The sequence below is a fragment of the Athene cunicularia genome, assembly GCF_003259725.1.
Source record: "Athene cunicularia isolate RWA chromosome 22 unlocalized genomic scaffold, athCun1 chr22_part1, whole genome shotgun sequence".
Taxonomy (NCBI): domain Eukaryota; kingdom Metazoa; phylum Chordata; class Aves; order Strigiformes; family Strigidae; genus Athene; species Athene cunicularia.
This window is the reverse complement of record NW_020799128.1, coordinates 2072707-2100456: the sequence shown is the minus strand read 5'-3', so window position 1 is coordinate 2100456 and position 27750 is coordinate 2072707. Positions and strand designations below refer to the sequence as shown.

Sequence of the window (27750 nt, the reverse complement as noted above, 5' to 3'; positions counted from 1 at the left end):
GGGGGGGGGGGGTGTGTGTGGAAATCAACAGTAGCAGCAAGGAGCCGTCTCTTACTATTGGCAATAAAGCAGCACGAGGAAGGTCCGCTGTGCTAGACACTCCATATACATTGGCTGCAAGACAACTTTTGACTCAAAGAGCCTACTACAATCCAACCCAATCACAGCTGAACAGCAAGACCTTCCTTCTGTGAAATTTAAATTAAAAGGTGTTAAGAATAGTCATTTCGCTCCCATAGTCTTTACCAATTAAGCTAAGTGTTCAATATGGTCAGGTTGCCCTCTAATTTTGATTCGTCCCCCACCCACGTGTTAACTCCAAAGATTGATTTCAAAAATTAAAATCATCGTTGCAATTTGCTTAGCTTAATATAAAGCAAGAGCGTAATGTCCCCTCATGAACACTACTGCAAGTGGCTACATAGCCTGACCCTTACTTATAATCCCCTGTAAATTCACCCAAAAAGTCATGCACTACATAATATTAGTTCTTACAGACTGACATATTTCCCTGATCTTTCATGAGCCACATGGGGAAACAGTTTTCGCCTGATCTGAATGAAGAAGAAAAACAGTGATCCTAATCAACCGTTTACCCTTAGTGGCTTCCCTAAACAAATCTGGGAAAGAGCTTAAAGGCTTGGGAATATCCTCGACCCTGCTTGATGCACTGTAATAACCCTACCTAATTATACTGATATAAAAACTAATTGGAAAGATAGCAAATGTCAGGGTAAGATGCAAATTGTAGGGTGTTAATTGCTGAACAGGTGCTGGAATAGAATTAAATGAGCATCTTGATTAGGAGAGTGGAAAAAACAAATGTGGACCCCGAAATCAAGTTGGCCACGTGAATTATTTAGCAGCCTCCTTGTACCAGCAAAAGGTCATGTTGATGTGACCTCTGCTTTGTGATGGGTGGGCTGACAAAACAATAGTGAACTCCAGGAGAAAACACGGCTTAGGAGAGAGATGAGAGTATACAACATAGGAAATTGTCAATGGGATACGGGAGGAGCTTTTTTTATTGGCGGACTCTTAGGTGGATGACACGCTCGTAGAAAGTTTTCCATAGGGCTCACTGCAGTAATACAGAGCCACTAGTCCTAAAGCCTGGGCAGCCCCTGCCCGGAGGGGATACACCACCCGCTCCTCCTCGGACCCTGCAGGCACAGAAACGGGGGGCTGCCGTTCACAGCCAATATTCTGGGGTACAGGAATGTCAGTCCAACCAAAAAGGGACTAAGAGCCAATTTCTGTGTCTGCACAGAACTGAACAGGATTTTCATCCACAGTCAGAAGTTCTTCAGTGACGCTACTACGGTAGTAAATCATTTTTCACACAGGCCCTCGGAAAGCCATCTCGGGTTTCAGTTGCCACTGAACGACCAGCAATCAGATTAGATCAAATAACATCAATTAGAACGGGCAGTCTAGAAATAAGAGACCCCATCATAAGCAGTTATTATTATTTGGGGTGTATGAGTAATTTAAAAGGATTTAACGCAGCTTCAGTTATCTTTAATTTTGATTCCGAGACTACTTTTTATTGGGGGGGGGGGGGGAAATCAGAATTTTGCAACAGCATGCTGGGGGTAAAACAAGGTTTTATAAAAAGAAAACCTTTTTCTTTTAAAAGACAGTTTCAGCAAGTGACAGAACCTACTGAAACATTTTGCCAGTTAGGAGAAAAGTTGTGAAGAACTCTAGAAACCATTTTTTTTTTTGAGTTATTTGAAAGAACTTGAACGGTTGTTCAGTTAGTTCTATTAATTATGATCTATCCCACTGGTTCAAACCACCGTGGCACGGGGAGAAAGGAGACCTTTTGCATTCAGTTCACTTAATAAACAAGCACATCTCAATGGATGGCAGCCATCACTATTAGGTGCTAGCTGAAACGATTGCATTGTTTTAGGAGCAGCTGGAGACTCAGTCTAGAGCAGGACTCCAATCCATTAGGCACTGTACAAAGTCGCGGTACAAAACCCTGCACCACAGAGCTTCCCATCTAAACAGAAAGGATAAACAAGAAAAGAGGCCAGTTGTCCTGGACAGGCTTAAACTAGCAGGCGTCTAAAAGAGATCTTAAAATTAATTTAAGCAAGAGCCCAATTTAAGGCTTTTAATAATGCCAGTGATCTGCAACGGACTCGCAGCGAAAGGGATGGATCTTCATGTTTTGCCACATACTAACGAACTACACTCACCCTCCTTTTGAGTACTGCCTTCCTAAATATCCATGCAACCCAGCACACTGCAGTTGTCTCTACAGTAATTCTCCATTAAATACATTTCTATGCATCAGGCCGTTTTTGCAGAAGACAGAACCAAGCAGGGAGTTCATAAAGACAGTAAGACTTTGTTTCCAATATCATCCTGGCACCAGGTAATGGATGGTGTTCAGGCAGCGGTGAGAATGCGACCACCTGTGCTTTTGATAATTCCTCAAGAGGAAAACCTAACTCGCACAAGATGACAGCCTAGAGTCAATGACAAAAAGACAGACTGCGCGTCTAAGAGCACCAGGTCCCTTTTCCCCACCCAAATGCTAGAAAATTCAATAAAGATATCTGCCACGGTGCCAAGCCATCAGAAAGGCGCATCGCTGCTCTAAGGAATGCAAGAAGAGGCCAGTGCTTACAGTGCATGCTCCAAGGTGGGTCTGCGCACGGATGAAGGATGTACAGCTAACACGCCGCAGTCAGAAGGGAGCGGATACCCGTCCAGCGGAAGATGAAACATTTTATACAGATCTTCAGGGGCAAAGGGAGAAGCGTGCTTAAGACTGAAAACTTAGATTTATGACACCAAGACCTGAAGTTGCCTTTGTATCCAGGGGATATGATACACCATGGGTGACAGGAGAATAGCGCGGGTACCGCATTGCAATACTCGGTCTCCTGGGATAAAGACACCAATTCATTATCTGCACACCATCCTTCTTGGGGCCTCCGCTGCTAGAGGAGGTAGCTGCCAATCATGTTCCATTCGGCAGACTCTTATTTAGTGCTTGCGGTGTGGGCTAGAAGCAGCTGCAGGGAGAAAGAGACTCAGTTAATTTTTCAAGTTCAGATCTCTCTGCTGGAAGGGAAGGGCTGCAGCTCAAATCAAGCTGTCTCGCCCATGACTTCAGCTGGAACTCTGGTGTTCAGGACCTCTACAGATAGACGCAGGGTGTGCTTGAAATGTTGTGTCTGACGGGGGAGGAGAAGGCGACGACAGGGACTCGATTCGCGTAGGGTTAAGCTGAGCAAAATCCTGGCAGTCTGTTAGAAGCCTGTAGGTATATTGTACACGGGTATGATCACGGCTGTGCTGCAGGCTATTTTATACAGCTATGTCGGACTACTGTGTTAACAACTCTCCTGTACTGCTCTTTGCCAACACTGACACTGTCCCAAAACAGCTCATGAAAAAGCTTTCGGTTTCTTATATATAGAGAAAAATAACGTACGTGAAAAATACAGGGGATTTTTTTTTTATTATTATTATTTTAAACACTTATATTAAAGCTTGCAAGAAGATAAAACTTCACTCACACCTGCATCTCACAGTAATGCTAACGGGAAGCCTTTCACATGCCAAAGATCTGAAGTACAGGAATATTACTGAGCTCATAAAAACTCATTCAGAAACTAGAAAATGCTAGAAATAAGGTTAAAGAAGTAATTCCAATTTAAATCCCTTGACATATACCGTAGAATCCTTAATTTCCCCCCAATGTGTCAGCATGTACCTTGCCCCATCCCCATTTTTACCTGCTCATTCAAGCCGCTGCTTGCCTCTTCCCCGCTCTCCAGCTGAGCCTGACCTATTATCAGGTCCTAATCTTCCCTTCAAGACTCCTAGTCCAGTACAGAATTCCTCACCAAACCTTACAGACTCGTTCCCTTGATCAGAAGTACCGTTTCCCCACATTGCAAATAAGCCAAGAGGATGCTCCTAAACTACACGCAAGTGTTACGGGCAAGCCTTAGCTGATATAAACTGTCGTAGCGGCATGACAATCCATGTCAGCCAAGGAATCGGCTTTGATCTGTGCAAATAGAGAACATTTCTATGTTGTCCGCTTTTCTCTCCCTAAAGCAGAGTTCTCAAGTGAGGTAAAATAGCTCATCAGCGTACAAGCACAGAATCGGCCATACCTTCATATAGAACACAAAGATGCATTTTGCCTGTAAAATAAATCCTGAAGCTCCAGAATATAAAAGGGAACAGAGTCACGTCACCCATCACTGGTTGAGGTCACTGCTTCCAAGGGGCAACTGTATTTTCGGGAAGTTATCAGGCAGGGCTACTATCCTGCGTGCGGTGTTTGGCTAAATCCAAAGAAACCGACAGCGATACTTTTTGAAGGCACCAAAGTCGAACTGGAAAATGAGAGAACCAGATGTCCCTGAAGGAATGCTGGGAAATGCTTGAGATAAAGGGGAAGGGGGAAGAAAAAAAAAAAACAAAAAAACCAAACAACAAACCACCACCCTTTAACCAAAACGTCCCAGAGGATATTTTTTTTTGAGGTTCTGTGTCAACAAGTGACACTGACACAACACTGTATACTTTTTCTCCCCTCTTTAGCAGAGGAATTTTGACTGACCAGATATTTTGTCAACATCAAGCAAAATGATTTATACTGGCAGGGATTCAACCTTAAAAGTCATCATTATTTTTCTTCAAGGTAGAGTGCCCATGTTCCTGATGAGAGTAGAGATTTGGAAAAAAACCCACTATTCAAGGATTCACTTATACTCCAAATTCATATCGAGTACAATCTATTTTGAAGACCCAGTGAAATTTCTAGTAGCTATAAATTTAAGGATTATATACATCTGCCCAGAATAAAAAAAGACAGATCTGTAAGATAAAGAGCATGTAAAAGCTTTACCCATCCTCCAAACAGCACTTTTTGTTTTAGATTCATGTGAACATGAAAATCCCAAGTTTCATCTTTTAAAAAAAAAAAAAAAAAGGAAGTTTCAAGAACTGTAGTTTCTTACAGAAAGTTTCTATATGTGAAAGAAACCAGAAGGCCAGATAGGAATCTTTGCAGTTTCGTTTTTCTTTTCAGGGTTTAGTTTCAACAAAATATTTATGGACAGACTTTTTGATGTCGATGCTAAACAATAACAAGTGCTAACTGCTTTGCTGAATCGGGACCCGTTTGCTGAAATACCTTTTTATCAATGTTGCGTAAGAAAACCTAACTGCATCTCTTCAAAAAAATAATTAAAATCCAATTTGTATTGGCATCAACGCTCTTGGCTTCGAGTCCGATTTCTTTGTACCATCAGCTAATTTCAACTATTCTCTGTGTACTGGCTTTCAACTGCTTTTAACACGTCTGTAATTACCCTCCCTGTGCCACCTCTTTCCAAACACTCCGTGATCTTCCTCTAAGGTTTGGCATTTGGAAAAAAAAAAAAAAAAAAAAAAAAAAAAACCAGCTTGGTGGTACAGTCAGCAGCAACAATGGCAAACATAAGAAGCACGCAGAACTGATGGCACATCCTGTGGAGAAAGTCGACTCGTTCTTTGAGGGAAGCGCGGGGAATACAAGGGAAAGACTGTCAGAGGAGCAACGTCCTATCAGGCTACAGAGCCTGAATCCTGAAAGGATTTGTGGTAATTGATGGTATCATTTTACTTTGCTGGGGATTCTCATTTCCAATGAGAAGAGTTACTATTTTTTTTTCTTTAAAGGGATGAAAAAAAAAAAAAAATAATCCATGGAGCAGAATTTTCTGCCTTCATGCCAAAAACTGAGCAGAGGGAAAAGGGCTCAACATTCCACAAGCTGCAGAGCTGGAGTCACTTCACTCGCTGATCGCCCCAGGCCATGTGGGTATGAAGTTATGGCGCTTTGAGCTGCAAAGCTTCTATAACCCAGACTCTTCCAGCTCAATAACTGAGCTACTTTTTCAAAAATAAATTAATTGGTACTTAGCTGTGTGTATTAAACTGACATCACAGTGTCTACACATGTGAGTGAGAATGTTCTCCTCAGAAAGAGGCCAGCACGCATGGACTGACTCTGCTCCACCTCAACTAGCAGTCAACGTACTCACACACATCTCCTGCTGTTGACACCATCAATGTCATTTAAACTGCCATCACAATTAGTGCTACGGAATTACCTAGTGCTCCTAGCCAAGATGAAACTCTCCTCCTCCCTTACCCCATCTTGCTTGGCAAACAGTCCTCCCCATTTCAAAGGTCTTGCGGTTTACCAAGGCATATCAAGGTAGGTTAAGGGAGAAGTGATTTGTCCAAGTCCCTCTGCAGGCCACGGGAAGGGGAATCCTGGAAATGGACTTCAAGCATCCCGATTTCCATCCCTTCCACCAGAGCACACTTTGTTAATACGAAGCGCTGGGTTTACGACAGGGGCACACCTCTGCGGTAGGACCACAGGAGGCCAGCTCCCCAGTCTGACCTGCAAACACTGCATTTATAAAGCCATGGCCTTCAGAGTCTGATTTTACACAGGCTTTTGCCCCGGATGCACTCTTTTCTCTATGTGACCTCTTCTTTCACCAGGGCAGGCTTAGGGGAGGAGCTGAAAAGGAAGAGCTGTATGTACTGGTTTCACTAATCAGTATGGGCTTCCTCTAATTCAGTCTTCTCGTTGCATCTTGCTTCTCTGGGAAACCTGTGATAGGAACGGGTTAGGACAGTTCCTAGAGTTTGCTAAAGGCTCTTGAATAAACAGAGCAACAAGAAGCTTAAAAATCACTTTCAATTTTATATTATGAAAAACTGGAGATTTTCTGAAGTCACTCAGAATTTCTCATCCTATTCTATTTCTCTTCCATTTGGAGAAACACTCAACTTACAAAAAAACCTTCGCGTTCTCCTTACTGATTGGCAGGACGCTATGCCCTATACAAAACTCTCCAAAGAGCATTAATTTCCCTGAGAACACCTGCTCACCCACCGTGGTGTGACTTTCATACACGGTTGTACGAGAGCCCCAGCTGATGGGCACCATTTGTGTGGCACCAACAGCTTTTCTCTTCTTCCCCGCTCTAGGCTACCCTATTTTGGTACTTTCGATGCAACGCAACAGTGGAATTAGAATCTGCGTGAACTACTGCCCTGCCATTTCCTACAGCCCGTAGAAAGCTTCCCACCAGAACAAGTAAGAAAAACAGGGTGTCTGGTCAGGCTGACAGTCCTAGATGGTGCTTCTACTCGACACATTTCCCCAAAGGTACTAAGGAAAAACACAACACTGTTGGGTAACAATCGGTTCAAAGAGAGTAGATTGGTTAAATGTGGGACAAAGCTCAGTTTTAAACACTCAAGGAATAAAAGCGCATGTGTACGTCGAGAATCATCAAGTGGCTTTAGACTCTCAATTTAAAATAATAATACAGCTTGATTTTTAAAGAGCAAGAGGAAGGACTGCAAAAGAAAAAAAAAAAAGTTAAGAAAATGTCAGGTTTTCTTTCGCAAATTTCAAGTCTTTTCCAAAAAACAGACTGGTTTTCAGTCCTTGTTTTTTTGTTTGGGTAGTCTTTCCCCCCTCCCAGTGAAAATATATGTTAAGTGCAGATTAAAAAAATAATTTTTTTTAAAAAATTATCTCAATGAAAAGATGTAGTGCCATCTGGAAATGGGATCTTTTTTGAAAATGGCTCATAGCTGGACCTCAAAAAAAACCCTTGGAAGCACCCAAAACTGTATAGTTGCTTTTGAATTTTTTTTCTCCAAAAATATATAAAACCACTTCCAAAATACTTGAATACAACCCTGCTCCTGCTTCCACTGAAATTAAAGAAAGTTTTGATTTTGTGGATTTGCACGAGATACATCCCCAAACCCATAACATACCACACAAATAGGAGCCCTGGTGGTTGTTTCTCTGCTGGAATAAATTTAAAAAAAATAAAAAAATAAAAAAATAAAAAATCCCTTCAGCATAAGAAATGCCATCATCTGGTGAAATCAGCTCTATGCCATCTCCTGTCAGGTGTGACAGTGCTTGGGAATTCACAAGAGGGGCAAGTGATTAAAAGCCACCATAGGGCTATCAGTGGCCACTTTATTTTATTTTCTTGAAATAAATAATAGCTTTTGTAGGAAAGACACGAACCCATGTAGGAAAGAGAAACTCCTTTTGCCTAATGGGTTCCCAGTCACCGAGACTCAAATAAGCTGACTGCTTAAAAAACAACTTGGGAGCCACAGTAAAAGATAGAAAATTATTGCTTCCTGTCATGACCAAATATTAAACACAGCACACACCTAATGGCTCTATCACTCCCCAGGGAAGAAGCTTTATGAACAATAAAATCCCAGCAGACTTGCACTGTTTGGACTTAGAAGCCTCATTATAGGCTCACTGATCCAATACATTTTACAAGCTCAATGGATTCCACTTGAAGGAAAAGCCACCAAACGTGGAGTTATAAATGGAATGCCCATGGAGAAATAAGCATTTATTTGTGAAGGAAATTAGCAGAGAAGAGGAGATGGAAAGGAAAAAAAAAAAAAAAAAAAAAAAAAAAAAAAAAAAAAAAAAAAAAGATGGGTTGGAAGACAGCAGCATGTTAGAGATCCAAATCAGAGAGAAAGATGGGAATACGCATTGCGCTTGCGGAGAGAAGATGCTGTTCCAGGACACACATACGTGCTCCAGTCTGGAACACACAAGACTCATTGTGTCTCCGACGTGGGCAGGTCATGGAAGCGTTACGGGCTTAAAAGTTATGAGCCCATCCCAAACTGACTTAAACAAGTTTCAGATACACGTTCTATCCTTTCGATCTCAACCTTGCCTTTATTTTAAAAGAAATTTGGGTGACGTTCTGAGCAGGACAAATTATTCCGTTCCCTATCTGAAAGCAGGAAACCCTACACGTTAACTGGACAGCCTTCTTCAGAGGTGAAGCATCTCAGCAGAGAGGCTGAAATCCTGGGATGTTTACAGGGTAGAAAAATATATGAGATCCCGCCAGAAACAGATGGTGAAAGAAACACACGAGGAAGGGACGGAGAGAAACAAAAGGTTCAAAAGGGAAGCAAGAGGCAATAACAAAAAAGGTTAGGGCAGATGAACTGACAAGTCCATAAAACCAGGTCTAGACAGAGGAGTGCAAAAGTGATAAGGAAGAGTATTTTAGGTCATAAATACAGAGAGGATGCTTTCATTAGGATTCAAATACTCTGAAATATTAGCATTTGCCATGATGAGTGCAGATGGGTCCAGGCAAACGCAGACCCGTTTTCAAAAAATCGGAGTTGTACAGATCCCGTGTCACACGCTACTGGTCTACATGCCCGGAATTTCTTTTGTGCTGTCCACACAGTGAATTTATCCTCAGCTTCTATTCCCAGAGGTGCTTTAGTTCATGGGAAACTTTTATTCCATTCCCCTCTCCACTACTACCAAGCTCATTGATTCTAATGGCTCCTTAACGCCGATACCTCACCTGTCCTTCGGAGACCCCGTATTATCACCCGCAGCCATTTAACCTCCTCGCTTGCCATTTATGAGAGCACAACGCACGTTGGATCAAATTCTCCTTATTGCAGCGACAAAGCTTCAATTCAAAAGGAGACAAGGATTCTTCCACGCTGTGTTTGAACTTGAACTCAAAACTTTGGATTGCTCAGTCAGGATTCAGGCAGCCAGCACCATCGCTGGTTTTTATCTCAGTTAACGCACAGCTAATCTCATACGATTGGAATTCATCCACGCTTGCTGTCCAAACTGCACTAAAGCATCATGGAAGCTTATCTGATTTATGCAGAACTGCTATAATCCTTTGGGTCTTGACTTCATTGGACTTATTTTCTTAAGGCTTCTAGGCAGTAGTAGCGATAGTCAGATTTCTTTAAATTATATCACATGTCCTTGCTCAGACATCGCCACGCTCCCCTTGCAGTTCTGAAACCAGAACATGTGCTAACTGTTCTAGTTACCGACTTAGCAGAACTAAAGCAATCAGTATTGGTTAATGCTCCCACCCGTCACATTTTTTTTTTTTCTCTAACATACCCTATTCATACTCCATTCAGAGGGCTCAGGTGAGGAGCTCAGGACAAAACGGCTGCGGAGTCACACGCTGACAGCACATGGCTAGGAGCACACATGTACAAAAAGCTGGTGGAAAGGAGGTTCCAGTTCTGTTACCTTCCTAATAAATCTGTGCTCAAAATCAGCAACGATTTAAATTTATCTTATTTACTTTATCCTTCGTTTCAGAAACAGTAACACCTTCAGCCCAGGCGGCAGCAACTGTCTGGGAAGAGAAATAACTTTTTTTAATCACTCTGAAACAATCTCCACCCTAACGGCAACAGTCTTCCACGTCACCATAGTAATTCCACAGATCAATTTTCAGCATATGTATCTTTGAGTTATCAGTGAAAGCCAGAAAAGCACGCACTTACGCTTGCTGTACTGCTAAACAGACTATGTGAAGGGCTAGAAAAATACAGGGAGTCTGCAATGGAGAAAGGAGCAGAACCCAGGACTTCAACAGTTCAAACTAGTTCCTTAACCCCAAGTCCATTCTTCATTTTTCTAGCACACTCAAGGTGGTCTTTAAGCTTCTTTTGACTTACCAGCTTGCTGGAAATTCTGTGTTAAAAAAAAAAAAAAAAAAAAAAAAAGATTAAGTGACACAAACTAGTCACCAGTTTACTCCATTTACACGCTTTAAGTGATTGTAAGCATCAAAAGATTTCAAGATGCTGTGGACAGCAAACTAGTAAATTTTATTTTTGCCTAGAAGAGGGGGGAAAAAGAGAAACAAATCACACACTAAGAGAACCACTTGTCAAATGGCTAGGATAGTGCACTTTAAGTTACTGACTCCCCACAAACATCCAGTCTACTAAAAAATTCATAAAGAGACAGATGGCACAACAGCAGCTCTTTGCAGGAGAGCAGGGTTTAGCAGCGAACAAAGGACTTTGACTCCCTAGGACAAGAGAAGAGATCATTGTGGGGTTTGGAGGCTTGGAAGGGGGGATTGGAGCATGCAGGGAGCTGAGAAGGGCTGTGTCTGTCTGGGGCTCCTAGCTTCACCCCACAGCAGCAACAGATTTGAGACGTTTATTCTACCCTGGCAGGCTCACAAGGAGTAAGGAGAACAGAGCAGAAATAGAACAATCCAACTCCGCCATGTAGACGAAATCCTCCTTGCAGTAGAAACAAAAAAATCCTGTTCGATGATCTGAAACCGCTGTCCGCAGCTAGGTAATTGCTAACGCTGTGTAAAGGGGGAAACTGAGGCACAGAGTTATGTGGCTTGTTTGAAGTGACAGGGCAGCTCAGTACCAGTGGGAATTTGATCCAGGCTTCTCCATTCACACTGTTCTGCCTCTAAGCATTAGGAAATATCCTTGTGTTACCCAATGGTTTGGGGGATCAGCCTGAAAGGGAGATGGAAAGGATAATCTGAGCCCTCTAAAAAGGACTTCAAGAGAAAAGAAGAAAAAAAAAACCAAAAAACAAACACACAAAAACCCAGCATAGTGAGAAGTCTGCACTGATTTCAAGCCAGGTCCTTCAAAATGAAAGATAATCTATACATCCTCTCGCCTTTTTTAGGGAGAGGGAATGGGGGGTGTGTGGATAGCACAAGAAGACGTAAAGCCGAGCCTTATTAATGTGGACATCTCTCACAGAGCACTTCAACTCACAGCATGGACACTATAGGGGCACACTCAGAATGCTTAAGCCTGGCAGCAGCTGTCTTTCCTAAAGTGAGTTTTAGTGCTTGTGAAACGTGCCAGGCAGCCGGGGAGAGTTCAGCGCTCTGTTTATCCATACAGCAGGTAGGGCACGAGGATCAGCAGGGAAGAAAAATCTCTACCCACGCTGCCTCATTTCTACATAGCCGGACCCCTACGGCCCACGAATGTAATCCGGCCTCCTCTGCTTCTTTATAGAGATGCTAACAGGTGTGCCAGCCACCTTCATGCTTTGGGGTTTTTTTCTTTAAAAACGGTGGTAACAAAAGCTTAAATGTTTACAGCACGTGTCGGCTGACCAATACTGTGGTTCACCCGCCGCTGAAACTGGTGTGCCAAGTGCTCAGCTGGTGCGAGGCAGCGTGGCCCCGGTGACCCAGCTGCAGCGCTGGCCCCACGCCTCCAGCCACCGGTGAGTGCCCGGCTCGGCCAACGGCAATATTCCACACAACTCAGCGGCTCGCTCACATCCCATTCATCGCGGCCGCCACTGCCCCAGTAACAACCGCAATAATGAAAGAAAGAAAGAAAAGGTGGTAACAAAACACGATAGATTCTTTACGGGACAATTAGGAAGAGTTTAGGTTAACAGGAGGAGGGATTGAACCCAGGATCTCATATTCTGAAATCTTCTGAGCTAAATGACCTCATTCCATCAGCTCCGACACAGCAGAGGACTCGGGAGCCTCCACACAGCGAAACCATAAAGCCAGCCAGCTACACACAGCACACGGCTTATGCTCACATTCTGCGGTGGCGTTCCAAGTAATTTCCCCTGTAGTAATAAAAAAGTCTGTCCCCTCCCAGTTGTATTGCATCGTTTAATTGAATTAAGATGTTTCATTTGAATTACACAGAAATTTCTTTTGACTTTTTCTCTCTTATCGGAAGAAGAAAAAGAAGCAAATAAACTGTTCAACTGAAAAAGTCACCTAGTTCTCCCCAGTACCCTGGAGGCTTGAATTAGATCACAGCTCTAGTAAACCGGGTAAAGCACTAAGAGTAGCAAGCACACCAAACAGCCTGCTCTAAAGAGCTTAAATCTTCAAGAAACACAAAGCATTAAAAATTTTAAAAATAATAAAAATCTCATTCCCACTTAATGAATGGAGAAATTATATCCAGAACTATACAACTCACCCAAAAGGAGAGAGAAAATCTGCAGCAGAATGATGAATTAAATTCGCTTGCAGTATCCAAGACCTCTTAATCATAAGAGCAAGTTGGGTTTTTTATTTGCATCACTGGTGCGGGAAAGGTAGCAGGCTAAGTAATTTTAATACAGGCACAGCAAAGTCCAGCTTTCATCTGGGATGTATCATCTTCAAAAGCACAAACTTGCACCCTTCTGTCTGAAAGCCACCCCGACCCACCCGCTTCAATCCCCATGTACGATTTGAACACAGGAGGAAGTGTTAGTACGCCAAGTTCACACTCTCATTTCCAGGAACTACGAGGAATGTTAAGAACTACCACTTCAGCCATGAAGAAAAAGCAACAAAAACATTCACGTTTACATTTCTAAAGTCTCAGAAACCTACTAATTCCGCAGGCACTAACTTCAAAAACGAAGCAGGAAGACATGACGAACAGAAATTCAGATCACCAGTGCTATGATCCACCATGGAAACACACTACAACTAGTTTAGCTCTGATGAATTCTGACCTTGTGCACAAAGTTAAAGCTTGCTCTAACACACGGAGAAGTGACTGTGGCTTGTGGAGCGCGTATTTTGCAAATGCTCCTGGACTAAACTACATCTACCACGTCATCTCCCACGTACGTTCAGATCCTCCTTCCAGCCCGGTGTTCCCGTGGAGTTCCGTCTCCTTCTGCTTTTTGACGCCTGCAATAGCAGCACTGCCGGGCTCGAGCTCTGTCACTGCTGTTACAACGGAGGCAGCAGTCTGCAGTCAGATTCTGCTCCGAGTTACACTGGAACTGAGAGTCAGGCTGCTGCAGAAACCTAAATACTCTAAGGTGTTCTACAGATCTTCGTCGGTGGGAGGGGGTACGCGGTACACTTTGGTGAAGAAGCTCCCTTTCATATAGAAAAGTGCTGGCTTCCAAGAGTGAATGGAAAAAATAACTGCAAGGTCCTTAGGATCTAAATCGAGTCTCCCCAGAGCAAAGGTCACAGCAGAAATTTTTTATTCCGCATAAGAACTTTTGGAATGCATTCGAGGAGACGAAAAAACCCAGCAGCAACATGGCTGACATTTTTTTCCCCACTGAACTCTTTCTTCCTTTTTCAAACAGCAATACAAGTTTCCATGATTTGGAATGAACTGCGCCTCCCTACAGCAATAAACAGGTAAACCAACACAGCAGACTAAGCATCAGCGTCTATAAAAAGCGAAGAAGCAGAGAGAGAAACAAATAAAGGGGAGAACACCGTACTCATCATTTGCAACAACTTCTCATATAGTCCCTGAACTCAGCTAGATTTGGTGCAGGTTTAGTCCAGTGCAACACTGGACGGCAAGTTCCAAGCCCAACCAACTGGTCTTGTGAGGTTTGGAGGGCGCGTCGATAGCGGGGTCAGGAGCGTGCGCCCGCGGCATGGACAAGCGCACCAGATGCGGCCCCTTAGCTAGACCAGGCAACAAAGAAAAACAATGAACCATCAAGTAGCAGCAGCACGGCCATCGGTGCGTATCTCTACCCAGCAGCAACGCCTCTCCTTGCCTCTTCACCGCCCTTGGAGGTACCCAGAGCAACTTGTGCCCGCTGACGGAGCTTGCTTCACCTTGGACACTGAACCCCTCTGCCCCGCAGCTCCTTCGCTGTTGAGGGAACCCGCTTGCCACGCACGGGCTGCTTGTACAGTCAAGGAGCTTGAAGATTAGCAATGTGGGTGCCCTCCCGAATCCTTTACGTCCAGCAGGGCACTGCCTTTGTGGGGGCCGCAAATCAAACCCACAACTTGCTAGACCTAAGCTATACACCTCAAACCGGGTTCCATCTCTGCTCTCACACCTTACAGCAGTCACCTACTACGGCTCTGAAGACGTTGGTCTTCCCTGCGCTGTACAATCAAACCGTGTTTTAACCACGGAGGTCCCCACACACGGCTGGAACGATACTGCAGGTGGCACCGCCGGAGTGCCAGCCACAACCGTCCCACGCACTCTTGCGGCAGGAGCAATGCATATTAATTACCCAGGCTCGAAGGGAGAACCCAGCGCCTCCAGACAGCCCAGCTCCTCTCTGGCCTCCCTCTTCCTACTATTCTCAACGGAAAGCTCTAGTCCTGCTTCACGTCGCACGCGCTGTTGAGACACGGCTCTGCATAACGCCAACGTGGTTCCGTAATCCCTTCTCTCTCCGTTTTACACTTTTTCCGCTTCTCCAGGGACATGCTAGAACGTAACAGCTACATTGCTACATGACAAATTTTTACATTTACCTACCATTTCAAACAATGAAAAAACACCCTCATTCCAATTATTATTTATTTTTCAAGAAAACCTGTAGTTCAAAAAAAAAAAAAAAAAAAAAAAAATCCCTCATGAAGGCAACACTGAACTGAGAATCTTCCCGTATTTGCTGGCCTGCAGGTTGCAAGCTGCATTGCAGAAATTTTATTCCACCTGCTACCAACTTCTTAAGCAGAGATATTCTCTTCTAAAGAAGCCATATAAAGGCCTTCTAAATAAATAAAAACGCTGCTGCCCGGATTCCCAAGCTGGCTGAGAACACACATGGCTCTCCAGCAGAGTATTCTGCTTGTTCGAAAGACAGAAAGATTAGCCCCCTTGAATGTAGCTTGGGAGAGTGGACTGTTGAAATTCCTCTAAGTAGTTGCCCTTACTGCTGTGGAAATGTCTGAGGATGACAGACTAGACAATGAATTCCTCTGTGCACAGACATGCACAGCATAACTTTGTTCCTGTATTTGCATTACATGTGTTGATTAAGATGTAGTACACAGGATTATCTCTCAACTCCTCAAACCTTGTTTAACCGGGTAAAAGTGGTGGCATAGAAATAACTGTACAGAAGAGGGAGTCATTCGCTAGGTGCTGCGCTGCTGATTAGCAGTAGAACAAGAAAAAGATTGAGCTCTGAGTTTAGCTTCTGTTCACTAAACCATGCCACCTCCAGACAGCAGTGCAGATTTGTCATCATTTCTTCCCTCTGTGGCCTAAATCCGACAGAGCGACTGCCTTTAAAACCAAGCGAAACAGCTCTATCGGGTCATACCCCTTATTTCTCTCATCTGCCTTGTTGTTACTGCTACCGAACTCCAGATTTCACCCGCAACTGAGACACTCACACACGCAGATGAAAGGGAAGAACTGACACTCAGCAAGAACCTGCCAGACTGAACCCAGAGGATGCTTCCACGCAAAAGGGATGCCTATAGGCAGAGAGCTGTTAGCAGGGGAGTTTTATTAATAAAAGTTCTAGGCTCACAGCAAGCTCAGACAGGTTAGGACTCATTGACCACACAGATGACTTGTGATGCACATTTTACACACAGTTGTTAAAGAGAATAACCCCGTTCTTTCTAATAGTTTCACTTCCATTGCATTTTACATCGACAGACCTCAAATCCCCGCAGAAAACATCAGAATCTTCATTTCGCATAAGAATGGGCAGCTTGGTCGCGATGACAAATTCAGCTGAAGGTAGGAACTACCCCCTTCACGGTCTTAACTGACAGGCTAACGCACTGCCTTACGTCATGCCGCTTCTCCAGCCGCAGGACGAGTTTCAGAGAATTCGGACTTCAGATTGGAAAGTTCCCAAATGCAGATTCATACCAAACATCAACGCAGCCAAAAATAAGCTAGAAATTTCATAGAAAAGGTCAAGATGGCATATCTAGGACTTCTGCTTCTCATCAGGAAAGTGCCCCCCCCCACACCCACACGAACAGCCCAGTTTGCTGGAGCTCCAGCCCCAAACACAATTTCTAAGTACAAAATGAAAAGGTAAAAACACGGGGCAAAGGGAGTGGAAGAACCCCATCACGTCTAAGTTGCAAAATTATTGAGATTAACTCTGCGATGAAAAAATGAAGGAAATAATTATAGATCTTTATTCAAACCAGCTTGACCATTCCAAATGCCAAAATAAATTCGCAAGAAGTACTGTGACAAATAATGCTTATTAGGTTGTAGATAGAACATGCCAGACACATACAGACATAAAAACTGAATCCACAATTAATCCACTTCAGCATCAGCTCTCCACTGGCCCCTCGTACCAGCTGCTTCAGGGAAAAGAAACTCTTTAAACAGTTACTACAGCATAATCTAGGGGGAAAAGGTTTCTTCCTTTTTTCTTATTTACTGTTCTCCTTCTGGGGATCTTGGTTGTGTACTTCCTTCTGAAACTCCTCTGTCTACTCTTATTTTTCCTTTTTGAATCTTGCTGAACTCCAGATCTCAAACATCCCTTTGAGGCAGCGAGTTCCACAGGCCTGTTTTCTAAGCCTCCACAAATACTCACTGTTTTTATGTGCCAGTTCATGATTGAACAAACTGCTGCTCTCCCCTGTTTATGTTATTTACCCAGAAACTGGAAAGCAGAACCTTAGACTTGGATCTGGAATCAAGTAATATATGAAGCTGCTGATCTAGATAAAATTGCTCACAATCCCCAAACTGTCAGTTTTAACCCTGTCTAATATGTTGCACTTCTGCCTTTACTGCTTCCTTCCTTCCTCCCCACATTTCTACAAAAATAGTGTTATTTTGTAAAAAAAAAATTATATATATATATATATATATATATATTACTGAAGCTGCCAGGTTGCTCAGAGCTTTGCTCAGAGCTTTATCTGTCTCAGTAATCCAGCTGGATCATATCCCTGGTGAACAGAAAATATTCCGGATGCATCCATAGGATATGTGGTCACAAATGAAAACGATACACAGAGAACTTAAAAATTAAACATCAATAATTTGGCAAGGTAAGCCCCGATGGACTAAAGCTAACAAACTCTCAGGCTGGAATTTTTGTAAGAATCTTGAAGCACAGACATCCTCGAATCGCAGACACTGACAGATAACCATCAAGAAAGATCATCAGCCACCTCAAAGCACAAACAACTATCTGAAGTTTCTTTCGTGGGAAAAGGAGGATTCGTTTCCTACCTGTCAATGATCACGGGGTCAGACGGAGTCTCATTTCTGTTGCCGCAACTTTTCTTCTCACAGCACCGACTACACAGAAAAAGAAAACCAAAGTCAAAGAATTACTGTGACGGTCGATAGCAAAGCAACCAGCTAGAGGTCTTGTCTGCAAACCTTCAGGATGCAATATACACCCAGAAGAGCGACTGAGGAAATTCTGGTGAGTTTTTCCAGAAGGGAGAACTGAGGGAATTGGGTGCCCAAGTCCAGGTTGATTCCAGCTGGAGTTTGGCACTTGGCTCGGCGTAAAATTTTTTTTAATTCCCAGCCAAAAAGGGAACAGCGGTACGGTCACACTTTAGATTAAGGTGCTATTTATAAAGGCTTAATAAACGATTAACAAATGTCATAATGACATTACAGGCATGAGTATCGTGTGTTACGTATGGTCAAAAGTCCGTCAAAAGAAAGGTGTTAGAACTGACTGTAAGTAACCTAATGATTTGTTTTATTTGAGTAAATGATCTGCTGATTATTAAGTATCTCGTCATCCCAAAAGTTTCGTATGCCTACAGAAAAATTCAACACTATAGTAGCACCAGTGAAAAAACAGAAACTGAGCGTACTTAGATCCTAACAAGGATCTCAAGAGATGTTTTTCAAGCTGGCATCTCGTCTGTAAACCCCACCGCAATTGTTCCGTGATGCTAAGCCCTTAAAATGAAGCATGTATTTATACACGTATTTTATACCGCGTGGCCACCACCGTGACCGTACAGAGGTCAGAACTCGCTCTGATGAGCTCACGACATAAAATAAATATATTTATCTGACTTGGTAAGATAATGCAGGACGATGCTGTCGCCCTCAGGAGCTTGCAGTAAGGTACGTACTGCAGAACGAGATGCGTGTGCATGCACATGTATGCACGTGTGTGTGTGCCCATGCACAATGTGTACGTACATACACACATATGAGGAGATGGTACAGTACAACCTACACTCGGGAACTATTTGATGTTCTTCGCTCCCAGTGAATTAAACTTTCTTCAGGAAAGAACAGAACCAGTGCATTTCCTTCTCTCGTTTTTAAATAATAATTAAAAAAAAAACCAAACAAACAAAATGAGGTCCTTATTTGATTTCCACTCATGAACACGGGCGATGCTCCTCACATATACACCAGCTGAGTACCAAAACAGACTTTAAAATCAGTCCTTGATCTAAAATTCTCAATTTTAAAAATTTGTAGCTTAAATCTTCTAACTGACACCTATGTTGCTGTCCTGATGCGCAGAGAGTTTGTTCCAACCAAAGCTAACATGGGAGGGGGAAGACGGAGGCATCCAGAACGAAGCAAACTCTACTAGAAGTCCCATACGCCTCAGAAGGCGGCAGATCAGATCCTGCCTTCAGTTACAGAACTGCCATTCCAGATTAGGGTTTTCCCACTCTGCTGAGGTTGCTCAAATTTGCAAATACGGAATGAAGCAATTGTTTAGGTTTCTGGACAGTGGTGTAATAGGTGAGGAAGACGTTGGCAACATTCTCAAGTCAGCCTGAATCCCACAGTTGTCTTCCAACTGGGAAGCAATTCCAAGCAGAGGGATTAAATAAATAAATTTTTAAAAATTAAATAAAATGCTTGAATTCACTGTAGGCAGTACAAAATATGAGTAGCTTTTTTTTTTTTTCTTGAGATGCTTAATATTCAATTCTAAATACTTAAACATTTAGACAAAACACCTCTTCCTGACATGAAATATTTCAAATGTGCGCATTTTCTCCCTAAGTTACAGCGTGTGCCAGCAACTTCCCATTTGCAAGTTGAAATTGTCCGGCGAGATAAGCTACAACTAGCAGATCTATTTGAATAGCAGCTCAAACTGTTTCAACATTTCTTACATTTCCTTTGCCTCAAACCTGCACTTATTCATCGATGCTAGTCCTTTTAAAATAAAAGGATACACTAAATATTTAAAAATCCCTGGGGCAGACCCTCTAGCTGCTGTAAATTGTCATAGCTCCATCGACTTCAGCGTAGCTATAGTAATTCACACTAGCTAAGAATATCCCACTCCCTCCTTCTCCCAACTTTAAGGGCATCTTTTCTGCGTTTCACTGCCTAATGACTGTTTATGAAGGATTGCACATTTTTGTACCGTAAGTCAAGGCGCGAGATATTTTCTGAAGAAAAACAAACCCACAAAAAGCAGAAACCCCTCATTCAGAAGAATATCAATTTGCCATGTCCTTCTGACGCGTCCAATATAACACTGCACTGGAAATAACACCAGGCATAAATGCCTTGCTGGTTTACATGCCGCTACAATAAAACAACAAAAGGAACTCAATTTTTAAAATAGTTTTGTAGTGTTTTGTTTCTGGGTTTGTTGGGTTTTTTTTTTTTTACAGCTAGCTGAAACAGCAGTCATTTCCTCTCTCTGCAGTAACACTAAATGAGATATCCTTTAGTCGTGTTCACTTATGCAGCTGGTCATAAAAAAATATTTCTGATTGCACTACCCCACAGCAACGTTTGAGTAGAACACACCAGCAGTACCTCCAACCCCATCTCAGCAGCTCACGTACTCTTCCCAGAGAGGTTGCCAGTTCTTGGCATGGGAAGTGTTTTAGAATGAATTATGCGAGACTGGAGTACAGCATGGCTGGGTTCTGAAAGCAGCACATCTTGTTTTATTTTAGTTTGCATAATTATTGCAGTTAAGAACTTTTACATTTGTGTTACTTTAAATTTTTTCCTTCTAAAGCTGTGGCTTACAGCTGAAGCTCTCCAAATATTTTACAAATATCTATATTCTCATCACACTGCGTATCAGATTTTCATTAGAGTGCTAGATTTTTTTTTTTTCCCCCCCTTTGGCCATAATGCTTTTTGAGCCCGAACACATATGAAAAAATTTCTTAACTGGGGAAAACAGTCACTTCCAGTGAGTGACCAGCTCACGCTTAAGTCGGACTGCTTTTAAAGACTGAGGATGTTTCCCTCCAGCATTTTAGCAAAAGTAAAATTTACTTTAAATCCCAGTTCCCAAGTTTTTCATCACGGTATCCAAGCATGAACATTTCCACTGGGTTTGTTTCACAAGTGCCATCTGTAACAGGATTGACTTGTTCCAATTTAAGTCAATGGCAAAAAAAAAAAATCTCAAACTTTGGTGGTCCACGATCGAGCCTATAATATTCTATTAAAGCAAATTATTGGTGTGACTTCACCACTATTTACACTTCCGCTACAATGTTGTGCTCCAAACACACCTTTTGAGATGCTCATTTGCTTAAAACAAAAATATCAAGGCCTGAGAGTTCTATTTTCTACTCTTTGTATTATTATGCTCTCCCCTCTAACTAGGTCTACCTGGGGAAAAGAATGGTTTATGAACAGTCCGGGAAAAAAAAAAACAAAACACAACAAACACAGAAACCAAAAGCTACCACAGACAACACCAGATCTACAAACTCAATACTCCAGAAGGTTCACGTCAAAGGCAAACTCGCATCCTCACACTTGACTAAAATGGTTTTAAAATTCAGCCCTCAACTTCCCTCCCCAAAAAAAAAAAAAAAAAAAAAAAATCTGTCTCTAATTTCAAACTCAAATAAGCTCACAGCATGGTGGCCTTTGTTTTGTTTTCTTCTCCCCAACTCCTCCCTGCAATTGCATAACAAAAGTGTCTAAATTCACACCATCTGGCCGATAAAGACACAGGCCCCAGTGGCCGCCTGGCCCAGCTGATTAGAGCTCCCGTCTAGTCTGAGCCTTGTGGCGAAAGTCACAGCTGTGGGGCTTGCTTGCACTCAATACAACTCTGTTATTAGCCAGCTGTAGGCCCTGAGACTACTTCTGTTCAAATTATAATACCTTTTAACCCTCTGAGCATTGAGGGCATAGGGGGTTGCTGGCAGCAGCATAACAACTAGTTTCCTCTTAGTCGATAATTGGAAGAAAAAGAAGAGGAGAAAAAAAGTTATTCCAGGAGAGGAGACTGTTTACCTTGATTTCCAACCATTGGGGAGGGGGGAAGACTGTGTATTTAAAATAAACCCACCTAATAGGAACAGTTCCCATCGGGCCATAACAACCCAAATGCAAAATTTCAGACGCGCAAACAAATAAATAGAGCCTCTCGGTGAAAGCACTAATTATTGAGAGTTGAGAGTTTAACTTTCAATTGGTATGACAGATTGTTGTAGCCGTATCAATATTTAGACAACTTTCCTGCTAAGCACGCATCTGTCACTGTCTGGGAGGAAGATGCGGAGTTTCGGATGCGCTCGTCTCGATACAGCAAGAATATCTGCATGTGTGGTTACACACAGAAAAACACCAAAAAAAAAAAGAAAAAAAAAAAAAAAAAAAAAAGAGTCTACCTTCAACTAGCGAGGACTGGAAGAGGAGCAGAAAGACAGGCAGACCCTTCTTTTTAAAAGCAGTAGGCATCAATTTGAACAGCAGAGTGGGTACAGTGCATTAAATTTTTATATACTGTTACTAATGCAAACTAAGCTAGGGGCTTTAAAAATTGATGCTGCCACTTAAGCAGCACACAATGAGGAAGATTTGATTATTGTACTTAAAAGAAATAAAATAAAATGTCAAGTTTAACTAGAGTTGGATCCGTTCCCTTGGCATTATTCAAAGCGATATGTGTAATGCCTCTCCAGAACACGCAGCATCCTGCTCAGGGGTACTCTAGGAAAACACGACATTTAAAATCAAATGTCTTGATTAGGTTACAGAGCGCTTTTGATTTCCCTCACTAATCTGTGTTTTACATGGAAAGGACATCCCTGAGTTGTAATTCTTCCCTAGCTAATCTATCAAGCAGGAGAGTTCGGTATAATCGGAATAATGGCTTGCATTTGTAGAACACCACCTTAAATCAAGCACGGAATACATTTATAGGCATCAGCGGAGGCCAGGTATATAAAAGCTGAACAGAGCGTTCGATGCTGTAAAGGCACAGGGGAAAAAGCCAAACTGATTTTATTTTGAACAAGTACGTTTGGGTGGGAAGGTGCTGGCGTTTGCTGAAATATTTTAACTTCTAAAACAGAACCGTCCTCCATACAGGAAGAGTGGAGAAGGACGAAGTATGCCAACTGCTATGTTGTTATCACAGAGCAGGACCCAGCTGCTTAGCAAGCCAGAGATTCTGCTTCTCTGATGTTTACCTAGTTACAGCGAAGGCTTTCAGCAATACGGGTAACGTATATATTTAAATATGGATGCAAGTACTAGATGTGCCAGAAAGTAGCACATATACCTTTGGGATTGACTCTTACATCTACAGGTCCTGGTAAAGCGCCCCGTGCGCATCTCTCATACACGGGACACGCTGTGCTTGGGCATGAATAGATAAATGTTCCTCAAAAGTAACGGTGCTCATTTTCTTAATTAGCGAGAGCCCAGCACAACAACAGATAAACACTATACATTTACTTGATTCTTATTTTACAAGTAATGGAATAGTTGATGTAATTGCTAAAGTACTGAAACCGAGACTTTCCCTTGACAAGCAGTCTGTCCAGATAAGCTGCTAAAAAAAAAAAAAAAAAAAAAATCAAGTAGCCAACTGCAACGTGAAAAGAAGCAACGTTCAGTCCAACAGTTTAACCCCCTCCCACTAACACAATAAATCACAAACTGTGTTTAATAAAGGTCAAGATTGGTCTTGCCTTTCATTTTATGAAAGAACATTCTATGCACAATTTAACACATTTTAATATAAGAACATTGACTGTTTGCATTGTTATATGTATTGAAAAAAAAATTTAATTACGCAAGAGCAGGAAAAGTAATAAGTTACCATGGAAGCACGATGTACATACATGAGGTACATGTAACTCCAGACTTACGCAAATGTTATTAAAAACATCCTCAACTCGTTTTACCCGCTAATTCATAACTTTGCATGCTAAAAATAGGGTCGTCTTAATTAAAAAGGTGGAAGTCCCCTAAATTTTGCTTACATGGTATAGAAGGATTTGTGTTTTGGTTTGAGGGGTTTCTTTTTTTGGTTGCAGTAGAACTAAGCAAAATTATAAGAACATTCATGATGATAGTTTAATTAAGAAAATTAAAATAGTTCACCGGAAAAAAAAAATTACATGAAGAATGCCTTTTTGTTTCCAGGTAAAAATCTGTAGTGTTAAACTGTTCGTTCTCAAAAGGTGAACAGGGATCTTTCTAAGAAAGAAGCACATGAAAAGTCTCGATTTAAACAACACACATAAAGGCCCAGTTTAAACAAAAACAGCGCAGCTCAGGCTGTGGACCTGGGGTTGCTAAATCTCTTGCAGGAAAAAAAAAAAAAAAACAAAAAAAAACCCAACACACACAACAAACCATCACCACACCCAAATATCTGTATTGAACCCAAATCAAATATTATCCTCATGTAAAAAGAAAGTCTTCCTGCACACAGAATCTGACTCAACAACAAAAACAAACAAAAATCAAACTCTTCCTACCTACAACTTCATCGGCAAGGCCATTCTGGCATCTATGGAAACAAATTATATTCTGTTAACAAAGTCATCTTACCTGCACATGACTTCATGGGTTAGCAAAACTCTGCACATCTCAGGATTCTTGTTCTGTCCTTCGTAAGTTATGGGCTGCAAAAATTAAGGAAAGGGGTAAGCCAGTAGCATCAGGGGGTTACTTATTTGTCGTAATACACTGATCTGAGGTGAAGGCTTTTTACTATTGCTCACCACGACCTGCAAATAAATACCTTCCCCCAAAGCCTTTATGAGCAAGGAAAGCAGCTTATACATAAATATTGGTTAAAAGTGGATAAAACCCTACAATCCATAGAGGACAAAAAGATAGTTAAGAGCACTGCTTTTCAATCCCCCTCAAAAATAAGGTCTGCCATACAGATGAACAAGAGACCAAAAAATGAACCAGAGAAGGAAAAAACATGCAGGGCAATATTAAGAAAGGCGGAAGGATGAAGCAGGACAGGGTAGCACGGCACGTATTAGCTACGCTCACCTGCTTGGTGACTGAATCGATGAGCCTAACGTACAGATCCTGTTCAGTCCTGACACCTAGAGCGAGAGAGGAGAGTAATAAATAATGCTCTTACATGCATCTTTCCCCAAGATCAGAACAAAACCATTTAGTTTCATCTAGTGCCTTATTAAAGATCCTCAGAATGACCATTTAGGTTTGTTTCCTCTAGTGTGCTTCCCAAGCCCATCCACACCAGGTAAACTTCAGAGCCCATCCCCACACTGAAAGAGCATCACGCAAGGAAATTTCTGTGTATTTTCGAAATCACAGCGAGAGCACCTACTAAGCTCGCCTCACTGTGCAACCTAAGGGGGCTGGAAAGGGGACTCACCATTGCTATAAAGGAGCTGGAGTTTGTAATGCGTGCCGTTGTTCGTCTTTTCATTGCCTTGCTCCTGTAAGAGAGAGAATTAAAAAAAAAAAAAAAAAAAAATTTCTTCCAGAACTTAACACTTGGCACATTTAAAATGCAAAAGCTGATAATCATGATGCAAGTGACAACAAAGTTCATTAAAATTCTGAGAGGTGAATCCACTGATTGGGATATATTAACCTTCCGAATGACCCAGGACAAGCTACAAAATACTGCTGACATCTTTTCCTGGTAGGTGTTCGAGAACTTCTTTTCCTCCCTTATTTGCTATTACACTCACAACTTTTTCCAGACAATACACTGAGACGAATTTATACATTTCAAGTCAGTTAATATAAAGCAGATTGATCACGGTCGTTACTTCGCAATAGTGTTATACTGAGTCATTACTGATATATATTTCCTGAAGGTTGTGTTAGAGGGATGATTCTTCATGTTTTGGGTTTTTTTTTTTAGTGTAATTTCCTACAATATAGTTATTTATGAGCATCCTTCATAATTTAAAAAATCTTGTCCGTGACTAAGAAAATAATTGTAAAAACATGAAGTGGTCAATATTGTGGATTTAAAAATCCAAAAGTAAATGCTTTTCAAGTCCTGCCAATGACTTTGGAGTCTTAAGAAATACATATAATCAAGCTCGACACATAGTACGACATATTGCAGGTCAGATTCCACTTCTCTTAGGCTACTAACAAAACCTGGCAGATCTGGTAGGTCCCAAAAAACACCCCCCAAAGCAGCGCATTTGTCCCCCATTCCATTTTTGATTCTATTTCTGATGGCTGTATGAAATTCCCATTGTATTCTCGATGCAGCAGAGGCTTGCAAGCCTTTTTAACTACAGCAGCACACAGAGGGCAACAGCTCTACCAAAGCACCTGAACCCTTGACCAGGAGCTGGTTGTATTTTGTTAGGGGCAACAGGTATTAAAAGTTAGCAGCTCAACGGGGGAGAAGAAAAGATCAAATCGGGAGAGGAAAAGAAGAAAGATAACAAGCCTTACTTTATCATTTTCTACAAAGTCCACAAAAGCTGTCCTCTCTATTTCCACGGGCTGCCCCTGTCTGTCGTAGAGAGCCAGAACAAAGTGAAAGAAATTGGATTTCCTCAAGTTGGAGGGTGGCTGCTTTTCAAAGTGAGCTCTGGACAAAGCTACTCCGCTGTGGAGGAAACACACGGGATGGGGTGGGGAAGGGGGGGGAGAGACAAAGACATTACCAGGTTGTGCAGCAGTAACAGCAAAACAACAACAGCAAAGGCAGAACACGCTCGGAGGAAAGCCGGGAACGGTCCGACCCTGGGCGAGCGCCACGCGAGGTCAGGACCGGGCACTTGTCACCCCCGGGCCGGCCCCGGCGCAATCCCACCGCCGCGGGCGCGCAGGGCGGCTCCGCGCTCACCGCGGGCTGCGGGAGGGATGCGGGATGCGGGAGGGATGCGGGAGGGACGCGGGGAAGGGGCCGCGCCCGAGCTGGAGCTGTCACTGAAACGCTCCTTCGCGGCTCGGCTCGGCTCCGCTGGCTTTCTAGTTACGCTCCGAGGACGAAAATAATTTACAGACCCCGAAAGTCAGGAGGACGGTTAACCCGACATGCGGTAAGTGTTCTGCTGCCTCCTCTACCTATTTGCTTCTCGCCTGTCACACTCGTTTCTGGAGTGGGAGGTAGAAGTAACATAGGAGAGGGTCTGAAGCGCTATCTGTACACCCCAGCATCGTTCACCTCGCCTGTAGGAGAGGACAAGCAACCTTAAAATATTCCCACGAGCGGACTGTCAACTCGGGGGCACCTACATTTTCGGTAAAAGACAAGTAGTTTCAAGGAGAGCATCCACTTTACTCAGCGGCGAAGTTTGTCAATGCAGTCTTTAGTCACTGACCTATTTGAACCGACGCCTGGGTTTAAACTGAAAGAATTTAGACTCAAGTTAATTAGCCCTTGCCCAAATCTTGTCCCTGACCGTAGAAAACTCAGTGACGTTTCCCCACACATTTCCCAGCTTGGAAAGATTTTTCAAACGCTTTTGCGTAGCCACAAGATCCCCAACTGCGGGTACATTTCTTCGTGACACTGGTTGTAGCTCCCTCTCCCTAATGCCGATTTCTATCTACTGCAGAGAAAATAGGTGCACATGAGCACCGCCGTATGACTCAATAGATTGTCTATCTGCCAGACAAGTTAGGAGTCAGAACAGCTTCGGTTTTCAGTCCCCAAAATAGCTCCACTGCATTGGCAAAAAACTATTTGACTCTTTCGGAGAACTACAGATGTTTCCCTGCGCTTTCCGTTGCCAAGTAGGTACAGTGTGAACTCACCACATCCGCCACAACTGCACCTAGTTTGGGGCTGCCTCTCATTCTGCATGTAAGAACTCGGGTTTCTGGGTTTGTCACGGATCTCTGAGAAAACCCTGGCGATGCCACCCCCAGCACAACGCCACTGCCTCTCCACCGCTCCCGCGACCTGGAGGCTCTTCGGGAGCCGTTTCCTTTTACTTTCGCTTTCCCCAGGAATAAACCTCTGCCCTCCCCCCC

General features: G+C 42.7%; 1 protein-coding gene across 3 annotated transcripts in view; it reads right to left on the bottom strand.

Annotated features, from left to right (window-relative positions):
- The window catches only part of EBF2 (EBF transcription factor 2), a 140006-nt gene extending 112356 nt beyond the window's left edge, over positions 1 to 27650 (bottom strand). For all 3 annotated transcript variants that reach the window (XM_026863119.1, XM_026863122.1, XM_026863121.1), the window contains exons 1-6: positions 27532 to 27650; positions 26221 to 26377; positions 25172 to 25235; positions 24820 to 24875; positions 24364 to 24437; positions 17818 to 17886 (exon numbers count right to left, since the gene is read on the bottom strand). In XM_026863119.1, coding sequence (XP_026718920.1) covers positions 17818 to 17886; positions 24364 to 24437; positions 24820 to 24875; positions 25172 to 25235; positions 26221 to 26377; positions 27532 to 27536 — 425 coding nt within the window. In that variant the 5' untranslated portion in view covers positions 27537 to 27650. The remainder of the gene's footprint in view (positions 1 to 17817; positions 17887 to 24363; positions 24438 to 24819; positions 24876 to 25171; positions 25236 to 26220; positions 26378 to 27531) is intronic.
- Positions 27651 to 27750: the final 100 nt, after the last annotated feature.